Here is a 14,885-nt window from a genome sequence, read left to right as displayed (position 1 = left end):
AACGACAACTTTACAATGAAATTAAACATAAATTGTATCATTTCATTCGTGATAATAATACATTTCAGAATTTTTCTGTATTTTAAGTGTGTTTAACTTAACTTATTTAAGTGTTAATTCTTATTAATGAAATACGTTGTAAGTATCTTAATAATCTAGGAGAGTTAATATGAATAAGTACAAAAAGAAGACTTGATTGAGCTCATATACAGATAATAAAACGAATGGTCTTTGATGTTGAAACAAAATGGTCATGGATTGTGGTATCAGTTCCTTTTTTTTAAAGTGATAAATAATACATGAAGTTTTATTGTCTGACCACTGTGAGGGAAAATATTTAATTAAAAAAAAATCTAAAAAGAAAGCAACGAACAAAAATGTCAATAACCCGCGCTTTAAAATTATCGAAATCGGATAAAAAACATCATGGATGGAGGGAAATAGTTATTTTTGTTTTTTAAAACTGTTAATATGGTCGACGTTCGTAACAACAACCCCTGACGTCCGAACGAAATCTGCCACTACAGCTAAAAGTGGGTATAATGTAAATGAACAATATATTGCATGTTTTTTATTCATTTTTAAAAATGCTGGAATAACTTTTACAAGTTATGTTTCAATCAAACTACAATCACTTATGCATTTCTAGATTATTACAACTACAATACTCGTTCCTGATACTATATGCTTGATTAAAGTCTGGGTTATTGAAAACTTGGCCACCTCCATTTTAAATACCTTTGCAATTTTGCATTTCGGGGGAGTTTGACGGTTAAAGTATCTGTACACGGCTTAAATTCATGATATGCTTCTAGTGCCACAATTTTCTATCTTTTAATCATTATATTGTTCAGTGTCATATTTGTCAGGGTTAGTAGCATATTTTTGCCCTTTCGACAGGCTTCTTTCATTTTACTATATCTCTTATTTGTATTTAACATGAATCTGCTAATTAAAATTTCTGAATTATTTTTTTTAAATTTATATTTATATGTACTAAATTTATGTTAAGTACGCAAATTAACTAATTATTTCATTTTTATTTTACTTTAGCTCTTGTTTGTATTTAGATTAATCTGTTGATTAAAATTTCTGAATTAGAGGTTTTTTAAATAATTTATATTTAATTGCCTAAAGTAAACAAATTAGCTTTTCGCAGAATCTAAAAGAAATATTCATAATTAATACTTATAAGAACTATAATAAGAAATACTTAAAATATATTGCATAAATAATATTGTAATTAACACCTAAAGTACTAAGGTAAAATCTACTTAAAATCTACTAAAATTAAAAAAATATACTTTTATAGGGTTCGTCTCTTCAAAATTTTACTGGGGAAAGGGTCAATTCTGCCGTGGGAAGTTAAAACGCAGTATCTGCAGGAATGAATTTTTGAGACATTTGATGAAACGCATTTTGAATTCCAAAAAGGGAAACGTTTGAATATGACGTACATTTCGTGCTTAATTTTCAGCGGAAACCAAATAAGCAATTTTGTACACTAAAGCTAAGGCAGAGGTGCCCAACCCCCCTAAGGGCAAGGGCGCACCCTCCTATATATCATGGAGACCCCCCCCCAAGCAAGAGATCCTTCCCCAAAGTGAGAAAAATACCCATCGAAACACCCTCCCCTCCCTAAAATTTTCAGTGCGCATTCTGCCCTACGCCCGATCTTAGGTGAGCACACCTGGCCTAAGTACAGAATTACAAAAAAAGCGAAAAAAAAAAAAGAAGAAGAAAAATTGCTGATACTACGCTTTTCTTCCCACGGCAGAATTATACAAAATGCTTATCACGCCCCCCCCCCGTAAAGCAACAGAAAACACACCCACGTACACATAGCTAGAGTTGGAAATAATGTGTCTGAGAACAAACCTTGGAGTTTACCTTAACCCCTTAAATCCCCCCCCCCGACTTTGGTAGGCCTGCTTTTATCATTAATAGTAAGATAAAAATTAAGCTTAATCTTGATTTAAAGTTGTTCCGTTGGGAAAACTTTCCACTTTATAAGCTTGATAAAGGTTCTTAACTTGGACGCATACAAGTAAAGCAGGGGTGCATATTTCCTCCGAGAGCGATAGTGCTACCCTCCCCCACACTAATACCTTGAAGACCCCCACAAAAACAAAAGCCCCCCCCCCCAGACGAGAAAAATGTACCCCTGAAAACAATCCCCTAAAAACTTTAATGGTGACTAATGGCTTAATTCGTGAAGACCAAAAATGGCAATGAGATGTCTTATTAGATGCAGATTTTGAATTCGCGCCGTACATACCATTTTTGAACAAAATTCGCTAATTTTGGCGCTTTAACTTAAAATTTCGGCAAACTTTAAGACCTCATATTTCGATAACGGGGTCACGAGGGCACGTAATTTTTGTGCCATAAGCATGTTTTACGATGCTCTTTCAAATGCTACCAATTTCGATTTTTTTTCGAATTTCCTTGATAGTGTGGTTTTCTGGTCAGAATAACTGAAGATAAAAAAAAAAAAAAAGAATGTTGAAGCACACACACAAGCTGCTCATGTTAAGTTGGACAGAAAAACATTCTTAGGGTTAAAATGGGAAAGTGAGGTTGTTGATTCTTTCCGGACAACGGGGAAATTTTCTCTATAGTATGCATCCTTGAAGAATTAAGGCGAATTGCTTCTGCATTGGCAATTTACAACAGCCAGAAAAAGCCATGAAACATTCCGAGGAAACTTGTGGGGCGTGGCTTATAATTTGTTATAAAAAACATATAAATCATTTTCCCCTACGAAAACCATGTGGACTCAACCTGCTTTTCCAGAACCCTTGGCTTCAAGAAAGAAAATGTTGAAGCCATCGTCAATATTTTGGAAGAGTTCTACAGCAAATTAAATTTCCTCAAAAAGAATTTTCGACGTTGACGAAGTAGGATTGATAATAAATGTCTCTTAATCATTTCAAGGAAAGAAAAAGAAAACAAGTGGTTGCACTGACACCATCACAACTATAACTTGCGCGCTTCCGGGATGTTCATGTCATTGACAAGTGATTGTTCCAAAGGTGAACATGGGAACAACGCTCATGGAAGGTGGATAAAATACCCAATCAAGTTTTTGAGCAAAAATTTCAGGATTTTTTTGGAAATCCATTACGAGATAATTTTTTGTTAATGTAGCCCAAATTTAGATCACCACTTGAAAAACAGTCGTTTTCTTCTATTTTTTGGAATTCTTTAGTTTTAGAAAACCAAAATTCGGCGTTTCTCTTTGAATTCTAATACGAACCTCTAGCAACATTTTCAAAAGTTATTTCTTCTAAAATTATCCAGGTTTAGTATGCAGGTAAATCAGTAGGGGACAAAATAATAGTTGTAGCACGTTTTTACAACACTTGCTCTAGCAATAAAACTTTATTTATTATAAAGCAATATACAGGGTTTCCGTTTTAACCTGCAAGACCTTTATTTTCGCAACCGTTATTAATAGATGTATACTTCCAATTGCAAAAATGTTCAAAATTAGATGCAGAGTTAAGATATGGAAAGTTTGAAGCAAAAATAAAAAAAGATAAAAAAAAAAAATACAAAATATAACTTTTTACACGGGCCCTAGGTCCCCTTACTTGTATTTAGGGAAATTTTCTCTATCGTTTCTAAACACTTTAGCTTTCGAGATTCAATTTATGATCTTAATTTTCATCGCGCACTGCTCAAAAAATAACAAGAGAAATAATAGGTAGTACATTGTGAGTATTTTAAAGCGAAAGTTACCCTTTGACCTCAGCTTAGATAAAAATCTGCATTAAAACTATTAAAATTTTGTTTTAAAAAATAAATTAGGATTCCCACCATTTTTATTAAATAGTAATATTTTAAGATCAATGCATTAAACCAGCGTTTGTTAACATTTTACCAGTCGTGATGTAGTTGATGATCTGAATATTCATCACGTACCCCTCAAAAAATAACGAGGGATATAGTAATGAATTGTAAGAATTTTAACTCCCAAGTAAGACTACTACCTTATATCAACTAATCTCTGCATTAAATCCTAGAAAATTAGTTTTTAAGAATAAATTAAATATTTTCTTCGTTTTTATTAAGGTAATATTTTAGTTCAATACGAGTTTGAGCTCACTAATGCTCACGCCCCCTCTTTAAATCTATCACATCCCACTGGTTCAGAAGCTCTGCCTTAAAGGCAAAAGCAATTCACTAAATATACTATTTCAAAAATTTTAGTAATTTTAAATCATCTTACCACGAAACCTTACGAAAGTGCAATAATGAAATAAATAAATAAATAAATAAATAAAATCTAGCATTTAAAAAAGCAAAATAAAACTTGCTTCTGGATGCATAAATTATTTGCCCTTGTGATCCCGTTATCAAAATATGAGGTCTTAAAATCTGCCGAAAATTCTCGTTGTCTTTAAATTTGGCGCTTTTCTTATAATTTTGGCAGAGTTTTAGACCTTATATCTCGAAAACGGGGGCACGAGGGCAAATCGTTTTTTGTGTCAAAAAAATGTTTCTATACTCTTTTGATTGCTACCCGTCTTGACATATTTCATTATTACACTATTCATGTGATTTACTGGTTAATACCCGAGCTCAATTAGTACTATGAAATCTCAGTTATTTGATATTTCATAGTTCAATTATTACCTGAATAAAGATTTTTGCTCAGGTAATAATTGAACTTTACAACAAAAAACGAGAAACCTAATTAACTTACTCTACCCTTTTTACTCAGTATTTGCGAAAAACTTCCAAACACTATTATCTATTAACTACGTAAAAGTTTCCTTAATGTACTGTGAAGCATACAATTGCTGAAGAACATTTGCACGAAAGGCATGCAAATGGTTTTGATTCTTCCCTGTTTTTTCCTGTGGGATTGAAAGCAATAATAGCGTGCAGAACAACTTCGCAGAAAAAAAAAAAAAAAGAAAAATGTGATCTTCTGTAACAATCAATCATTATACTGAATATTTAGACTTCCCTGTATTTTATTTAAAAATGTACAGGCTTCAAGAAGCACTTTTCACTTACTAAAATGCAAGTTAACACTTGACCTTTGTTCTAATTATACCGTTGAAGAAAAATGACGAGTTTATTGAATCACTTGAGTGTATGTACTGACGTATAGTATGTCTAATAATTTTACTTCCTTTTACACAAAAGGAAGAATTGTATTCGCGAAAAGAATTTCACCCAAAAATCGGCTTTAATTTCCATTTTGCTCACTCCTGAAATAATGTTGAGTTTTCTTTTTTGAACCCGACCACACGTGGATAAGTGCTTAAGAACGTTTAGACCCCCGAAATATCCATTTTGACAATCTCCGAGTTAACTACAACGAGTTTTCTCGCGACGTCCGTATGTGCGTATGTATGTCGCATAACTCAAGAACTTTATGTCCTAGAAAGTTGAAATTTGGTACATAGACTCCTAGTGGGATCTAGTTGTGCGCATCCTCTTCTGGTTGCATTCGGGAGTTCCTAAGGGGGGTCTTTTACACTTTTTTTCGGGGAAATCTTTGTTAATTTCCATGCAAATTCAAGTGGTGCTATAATTTGGCGGACACTTGGCGATATAGCGTCAGTCTTTTGGTCGCTAAGTTTTGTCACCAACTTGGCGACAAATTTGGCGATTTTTTATATTTATATTTTTATTTTTTTAAAATTTGGTTTTCATTTGGCCACTGTTGGTGATATTTAGAGAGTTAACTATTGAATCACATTCAAATTGCCAATAATGGGGAAATAACATTAAATTGGTGTCAATAAAATGTCCCTATGTAATGGTTATTATGGAATTATGGTACAATGAGTATCATCATTAAATGAAAACTGAAATAACTCGACACAAACACTTGTGGCAATCAATCCTTATCCTAAATAATTAGACTTCCTTGTATTTTGTTTAAAAATGTACACGCTTCGAGAAGAAATTTTCACTTACTAAAATGCAAGTTGAATGTTACACTTGACCGGTATTGGAACTACTATACCGTTGAAGAAAAATGACGAGTTTGTAGAAGCACTCGAGAAGTATACAGAAGTACAGAAGTATAGTATGTCTATTTTTTTTTTCAATGTTTTAATGAAACATTCCCATGAAATGGCTATTACTGGAATAATGATACAACGAGTATCATCGTAAAATGAAAACTGAAATTACTCGACATGAACTTGGTATTTTTAGCTCAATTAGATATCTTTAACCACTACAATACTTCATCAATACTTATTGCTAAAATTAATTAATAAAAAGTGCAACATGGCACTTATCTATCTTTACCAACTATTTAACTATTAACTCTTTATTTTTGTTTGTTCAATCATACAATTAGCTATTTTAGCTCAAATTCCAAAGTATTTGCATTTTTTAAAAATTTTCTACAATCTTCGCAACTATTTCCGCACTCGGTCTTCTTACTATTACAGTATTTTTTCGTCTTCCAACAATTTACTCATTTTTTTTTATATACACGAGGACATACAAGTAAAAGACGATAATAACCTATTGAGATTGCTTGTGCGTGTTTGATTGAATTATGTTTGGAAGTCTTATCCACATAATTCTTCGTCAATATTCAGTTAATTTGCAATTGCTTTGGAAACATGCTACTTTTAGATCAACAAAATAGAAAATCATTGAAAATTGCAAAGTTAAAGTTTAGCTGACACAAAATAGGGGAAAAAATCTGCTCAGATTTTTCATCTTTTCTTACATGCAAGAGCTTTATTGAAACAATATCACGAAGAAAATCTGGCATATTTTTTTTAGTAGAGAGAGATGGCCAGAAGAGTGACAAATCAAGTTGGCATAATTTTTTTAATCCATAAAGGTTAACCATTTTTTTTCAACTGTTTAAAGAAAGTCCATTCAAGTGTTTTGATAAATAATACTCTCGAAATTAATGACACAATCTGGAAAATACTTAAAACTTTAGACAACAATTTTTTAGGTTCACATGCATTTTATTCTGTCAGTCTTTGAAAACTAACACAGCTTGAACGAAACGTTCAGTGCCAGTCATGGGTGACTGAGGGAGCAGCTAACGTCCTCAACTCACAAAATCAGGTCACTATTTAGAAACATTTCACTTTTCGGATGTGATTGAGTTTTTCAGCAACATATCCACGGCGAACGTTAATTTGAAATATGTTTGAACTGTTTTAGCTGACTATAACAAACATTTGCAGACGAGAGACAAACTTCATTCCACTCTTTCAATTTCTCAACTCTGGATATGCTACAATAACTCCATCAATCAAACTAACAATCAATCCATCTCTGGAAAATCTATAGCCAGATTGCGCTCTAGTTTATTCATACAAGCAGACTATGAAGTAAGGCTTCGGTTAGTTGAACTATAAGCTTGACAATGTTTACCTGTTTTGGGGAAGGGTTCAGTTGTTGTCGTGGATCAGCTAGGCTGGCAATTTGGGGGGTGCGCTGCTTCACTTTTCCAACTGTACCATAATTTGGTGGGAAGTCCGACTTCTACAGTACACACATGCCATAAAGACCCGTTTATATAGTAGACAACCATTCACAGCAACACATGCAGACAAAGAAAGGACTAGAACAGGAGAGAGAAAGGACGTCCATGCAAGAGCCGGGATTCGAACCCGGACCTTCCTGTCGCAGACAGATTTCTCTGACCACTAGACAAGCTAGGCGGCCGGAAGGGTTCAGTGAAAAAGAAATGTGCTTTTGGAGTGGATTTTAGATGGAATATTTTTGAAAAATTTCTGCAAAAGTAATCCAACTCAACTGCACCCATTACCTTTCACTATTACCCGAAACAGAGTTTAAAAATTGTCAAAGTCAGAGCTCAACTTTTCAGAGCCACACTTTACCTCTGTTCAGTGGTTGGAAAAACTACATTTTTTTGCAGCGAACTACAACTACTTTATTAGAAATGTAGTTAACTACAACTACTGTTTTTAAAATGTAGCAACTACAAACTACTTTTGAAATGTAGTCGCTACTTCGCTACTTTCCAAAAAATAAGTAAATAAAAAGCAAACACACTAGGGTGTCCCACAAAAAATGAAAGGCAATTTTTCAGTTCGCATACCTTCTTATATTTTTCCTCTTATGTCAAAACAATTGTGAAAAAAAAAAAAAATCATACAGTTCGAAAAACGGCAATCACTTCCGTCTGAAACCAGCACTTGTACAGGTATGCTACGTCAAATGGAAAAAAAAAAAAAACAAAAACAAAAAAAAAAAAATCTTTTTTAGAAAGTCGAAACTTCTGTTGATAAAACGTTGCCCCTATTCCCCACACTCACATGTAACGCAAAAACTTTTTCAAATTTAAAAAACATATAGATACCCTACACTTGGCCTAAAATTTATATATTTCTTCAAAAAATTGATTTTTTCATTTATCTTTTAAAAAATTCAAACATTATTAAAGGACACATTTTCAGATCAACATTTGCAAATGAATAATAAAAAAATAATATATTTAAAATTAAAAATTTAACCTTGAAAAAATCCATATCTTTGGTTACTATGTAGGAGACTTAAATATTGCAGGAGAGCAAATATTTCTGTATAAAGTTAATTACCTACGTTACAGTTTGTATTTTTCAGCTTGATATAATTTCATAAAATTGTCCTTACATTAAAAAAATATGTATCGAAAAAATCAATTTTTTGAAAAAAATTATAAATTTTAGGTCAAGCGTGGGATACCTAAACGTATTTTAATTTGAATAAATGTTTTTGTGGTGCATGTGGGGTGAAAGGGAAACGTTTTATCAACGGGAATTTTGAGTTTCTAAAAAAGTATATACATTATTTGGCTTAGCATTTCAAGTGTTGGTCCATACTTTCAGACGGAAGTCGGAACTGGTTGCTGTTTTCAAATTATAAGAACCTTTTTTTATAATGGGGTTGTTTCTTCAGTCAAAATTATTACTTTTAATCACTGTAATTGATAAAATAAGCAAAAAAAAAAAAAAAAAACATGGACCAAGAAAAAAAAACTTTAATTTTAACAACGCTTATTTTTAATTAATTGATTAAAATGTCCTATTTTGAAAATAAGGCGTGGTCTTTATGACGTCACAAATGATGTACTTTGGCGCATCTGTCTACCGCATTTCCACGTTATGATAATCAAGAAGCGAATTAAATATTGCGCTCTACGCTTGCTATCAACCTTATCGTTGCCAGTACACGTGAGTAAAGATGCAAATTAAATATTGCGATCTGCTTATGGCAGCAGTGAATGGTAGTTCATCATTTGTGATGTCATTTGCAGAAGTGTAAACAGTGAAATTGCACCGTTTAAAATAATTATTGAAAATATTAAACTTAGTCAAATTATTTAAAACATTGTTAAATCCTATGTTTTAAAGCATGCTTTTTCACAAAAAAAAAAAAAACTTTTAAAATTTTGGAAACGATCCCATTGCTTTGATGCAAAAGGAAACATATAACAAGGCATGCGACTTGAAAAATCAACTTTCGATTTTTTTGCGACACCCTAATACACACACCGTAAGAGGATTGAACAAAAGAAAAAAAAAGGATTAGGATTGATAAAATAGCTCATCTGAACATGGAAAATTACTAAGAATTATATTTTATTTATTTTTACTCCCCCCCCAAAATATCCGTTATCATACTTTTATATAAAATGCTCGTATTTATTGTAAACCGCCCAGAGCAGTTCAATATCATCCTCTTCTATAACACTTAAAGAAACTACTTTATTTGGTGAATACTGTAAACGCACTTATTTTCGCGCGAGATTTTAATTTTCGCGATTTTCGCATGTCCGTCGTAAGCACGAAAATTTAAGCCTCGCGAAATATTTTTGTTTTTCGACTTTCGGTCTGTTCTTAGAACTCGCGAAATCACCGATATCTTCATTTTTGTGAAATTCAGTGCTTTTACAGTATCGTGACAATAATCTCTTTAGAATACGAGTATAAAACGTTTATCCACGGGACATTCTAGCCAGAAAAAACAAAGGAGTTACTGAATTGGCAGTTATCGCTAATTCATATACTTTTCTTTGTAAGTCAAGCTCTATTCAATACACATATTGGCGAAATATGAAAATTACGATGGCAAACAAAGTAATGACGTCAAACAGAACTATGTAGTCAGAAGGATATACTTGAGTTCAGCTCGCATTTTTATGAGTCATATTTCTCATTGTATTTGACGGTGTACTTGTGTAATCTGCGCCAGTCAAATTCTTTTGAACCTAGGATTCTTTTTTTAAAAAGTTTGTTCAAAAGTAGTTTCCAGAAATCGCTACTAACTACTATTTCTTTCTGTATCGAACTACTTGCTACACTACTTTTTTTTAAAAAGTAATGCGCTACACTACACACTACTAAAAAACGTAGCTACTACAGTAGCGTCGCTACTTCCAACCACTGCCTCTGTTCAGTAATGCTTGATAACAGTACTTTTCTCTTAATCTGGTCATTAATGCTTTGGAGGAAAATCAGTAGGGACGTCTGTTCCTATCGATTATGAATAAATTACTTTCTAATTTTACCATTTGATATTTCAAGTAACGAATCATAAAAAACATTATTTATTTTGACTTACCAGTTTGATTCAGGCCAGCGAATCTCTGAAAATCTTTTAGAGCTATCGCCACGGTATCTGGTCCTAAAATGGCTCCTGTTCTGTAAGAGTCTGAAGCAGTGTCGATGTAGCCAAATTTTTGCAAGTACATCTGAAATTAGAATAAATAAATAAATAAATAAATAAACACAAAACATTTTATTGTTTGAGTCGTATAAATATCTTGAACTACATTATGCCTGTTCAACAGATGCAAATTTCGTATTCTGATTATCTTTATACGTAATAATAATAAAAAATTAAGTTATTTGAAAAATGTGTAGCAAAAAATATGCAGTTTCAGCACAGGGATCGGCAATTTTTTTTTTTCAAATCAAGAGCCATTTTTTTTTTTTAAATATGATCACTTATCAATATTTTTAGTCAATTAGAACCAATTATAAAGTACATACAACGGAAATATTACACAAAATTGTAACAATTATCTGCTTATTTTGAAACCAAGACATTTAATCTTTGGGAACTTTGGTGGACATTCAAAAGTGTTAACTTCCTACTACTTTGGAGACTTTCGCCATTAAACTTACTTCAAATGCTTTTGATAAAAGACATATCCGAAAAAAAAAAGTGTTCACAGTAGTAAGCAGGTCCGAAAATTGTCCCGATGTCAAATGCATATGTGGTTTCGTGCATTTCTGCATTAGGCATAAGTGATGCGTATATGTATTCTCTTTTTCTCTCTCTTCTTAGTGCCCTCCTGTTTACTTTTTTTCAGCCCCACAAAAGATAGAATGGCACTGCTTACTGTTATTATCTATCAGCGAAAAATTAAGTATATCCTGAAAACGAATATGCGTCCAGAAAATGCTAGTTTACAAGGCTTGATTACTTCTCGAAAAACTTGTTTCCGTATGTAAACTCGCGAGGAAAGGAATACAAAGCAAAAATTAATTGTATTTTTTGTGAAGCAAGTTGCTTCTGATGATTAAAAAAGAAAAAGAAAAAAAAAAAAAAAACGAAAGAAAATCAAGGTAACACGTGCTTATAAAAACCCCTCCACATTCATTTAGTTTAACATTATTCCATTCTTGTTTGCAAATGGATGTAAGGTTGACACGATTGCAATATGCTCAGACTTTCGCTCATAAAAAAAAAAAAAAAAAAAAAAAAAAAGATGTGTGCATCACATGACTTCCTTTTACACCAATTTAATGTTGTTTACCCATTATTGGCAATTTTAATGTTATTCAATCGTTAACTCTCAAAATATCACCAACAATGGCCAAATTGAAACCAGATTTAGAAAAAAAAATCGCGACAAAACTTGACGACCAAAAGACTGGTGATACATTGCAAAGTGTCCAACAAAGCATAACACCACTTAAGTTTGCATCGAAATTAACAATTCCCCCGAAAAGGTGCAAAACACCTCTTTAGAAAAACCCGAATGCAATCAAAAGGGAAGGTGCACAACTAGACCCTACTAGGAGTCTACGGACCAAATTTCAACTTTGTAGGACATACCGTTCTTGAGTTATGCGACATACATACGCACATACATACGTACATACAGACGTCACGACGAGAAACCTCGTTATAATTAACTCGGGAATTGTCAAAATGGATATTTCGGACATCTGTATGTTCTTAGGTACATATGCACGGGTGGTCGGGTCGAAAAAATCTCAACATTCATTCGGGGGTGAGCAAAATGGAAATTAAGGTCGATTTTTGAGTAAAAATTTTTTCGCGAATACAATTCTTCCTTTTTTGAAAAAGGAAGTAAAAGACGAGTAATCTTTTAAAAATATAGCTTTATCACGTTTTCTAATCTAATATTCAAAAGAAAGGAGCATTTATCAACTGTATTCAAATATTTTCATAATTAGCACTTTTTGCGAGTTCGTTGTTAAGATGCTTACTAAGAGTCGAATCAAATTTTTCGTTACGTGAACTCCGATTTTTCTTATTAGAGAAGTATCGAGAAAAAGAGAGAGAGAAAAAGGAGAAACTGTTAATAATATCACAGTGAAGAACTGTCAAAATACGTTGTGTTTTTTCTTTAAAAGAAAATACTATTTTTTCTGAAAGAAATAAAGTGATTTTTAAAGTTATAAAGAAATCGAAAAAAAAAAAATGAAACACATGATTATTAATAACCCCGCCAAATTCCTTTAGTTTAGCGTAATTCTCATTCGTGTTCCTAAATCGATGTAAGCTTGACACGATTGCAACATACATATATTCTTGTTCATTAAAAAACGAATAATCTTTCAAAAACACTGCTTTATCGCGTTTTGTGATCTACTGTTTGAAAGAAAAGAGAAGGAAATGAACTATGTATCAATTAAATTCCAATGTTGTCATAATTAGCACTTTTCGAGAGTTCGTTGTTTAGATGCTTATTAAGAGTCGAATCGAATTTTGCATTACCTGAACTCCGATTTGTCTTACTGAGAAGTATCGAGAAAACGAGAGGGAGAGAAAGAGAGAAAAAAAAAAGAATCTGTTAATAACATCATTGTGAGGAACTGTCAATACAAGTTGTGTGTGTTTTTTTGTTTCAAGGCCACCTTAAGAACAAGCATTTACCTTGCGCGAACCTTTTAGCGCCCTTCTTTTAGGTACCGACAGGTTTTTATGCAAGGTTATCTCGCATGTCGAAGAAATAAATAAAACGAAATACAATAGCGGGATAGCGTTTTTAAATTAGATTCAAAACAAAGAATTAAAACAAATGATTGGCTTTATGTTCGGTTGATGATTTTTTTCTTAAAAGTTGGTTACGGACGGCAATGACATTTTGGGAAATATTTAGGCTGTTTATTTTGATCAATTAAAACATGAAATTATAGAGAAAGTTAGATGGTAAAATATGCGGGAAAAAAGCATATCGACAGCACGACGAAATTAAAGTTTTTGTATAAAAAAATTCCACCTTTCCTAAAAATATTGTAATTTTTAAATACTAATTGATGCTTTTAAATTAGTTCAATAAAAATATATGTACATTTATTTTTAACAACATAACTCAATTAAAACAAAATGTATGTATTTTAAACTAGTTTTTAAGAAACATTTCATATGCATTTTAAACTTTAGTTTTTATCAACTAAAAAAAAAACCGTCATATATGTATTCAAATTGTAATTTAATCGCCTGTTCCAGAGATGCAGTTCAAGCTTAATTTCGAGAGATATTGTTAGCAAATTTAAATTGCAATTGGATCAATATTTTGTGTGAATATTGGGTTGTAACCTATTGCTAAAGCATGATTTTTAATTCAAACGTAGTTCTTAAACTATTGATAGTTTTTGATAAAAGTTTGAACATTTTATGCAAAACCATGTAAATAACCATTAATATTTTGCTTTACGTTTAATGGTTTTGGTCCTGAAAAAGAACAAGATTTGTTTTTTTTTTAAATTGTTTTTGTAGTAACATACTAACCTGAGTAATCCAACAAAGTAACAATGAACTCATAAGTTCTCATTTTATCACCACGTATGCAAAAACAATTCTTATTTCAATGCTATTACCTACACTACAGACAAATGATGTGCCAATATGGAAGTTTAGACCCATTAAATATTCCTTATTTGTACTATTAGATATTGTAAAAAACAAAAATTTCACCATCGTGATTCGATAAATGCTTATAAATGGACTCTTTCTTCATGCATTTTTTCCTAAAGTAGGGGAATGTGGGGCAAAGTGAAATAGTCAAGATAACTTCCTTTTTTCAAATTAAACGAGTTGATGTGTGCATCACATGACTTCCTTTTACTCCAATTTAATATCATTTTCCCATTATTTCCATTTAATGTGATTCAATAGTTTACTCTCTAAATATCACCAACAGTGGCCAAATCGAAACCAGATTTAAAAAAAAATCACCAAATTTGTCACCAAGTTGGCGACAAAACTTGGCGACCAAAAGACTGGCGATGTATCGTCAAGTATCCGCCAAATTATATCACTGCTTGAGTTAACATTGAAATTAACAATGTTTTCCCTCCAAAAAGGGGCAAAAGACCCCCTTAGGAACATCCGAATGCAACCAAAAGAGAAGGTGCACAACTAGATCCCACTAGGAGTCCACGTACCAAATTTAAACTTTCTAGGACATACCTTTTTTGAGTTATGCGAGATACACACGCACATACATACGTACATACAGACGTCACGAGAAAACTCGTTGTAATTAACTCGGGGATGGTCAAAATGGATATTTCGAGTGTCTGTACGTTCCTAGGCATATATCCACGTGTGGTTGAGTCGGAAAAAAAAGCCCAACATTCATTCGGGGGTGAGCAAAATAGAAATTAAGACCG

General features: G+C 32.4%; 1 protein-coding gene across 2 annotated transcripts in view; it reads right to left on the bottom strand.

Moving 5' to 3' along the window:
- The window catches only part of LOC129219355 (matrix metalloproteinase-16-like), a 118,837-nt gene that overhangs the window by 71,394 nt on the left and 32,558 nt on the right, over positions 1–14,885 (bottom strand). For both annotated transcript variants that reach the window (XM_054853725.1, XM_054853726.1), the window contains exon 2: positions 10,573–10,702. In XM_054853725.1, the coding sequence (XP_054709700.1) occupies positions 10,573–10,702 (130 nt within the window). The remainder of the gene's footprint in view (positions 1–10,572; positions 10,703–14,885) is intronic.

This window comes from Uloborus diversus, chromosome 3 (assembly GCF_026930045.1).
Source record: "Uloborus diversus isolate 005 chromosome 3, Udiv.v.3.1, whole genome shotgun sequence".
Lineage (NCBI taxonomy): Eukaryota > Metazoa > Arthropoda > Arachnida > Araneae > Uloboridae > Uloborus > Uloborus diversus.
Note: the sequence above shows the minus strand (reverse complement) of the source record. Positions and strands in the feature narration are given on the sequence as shown.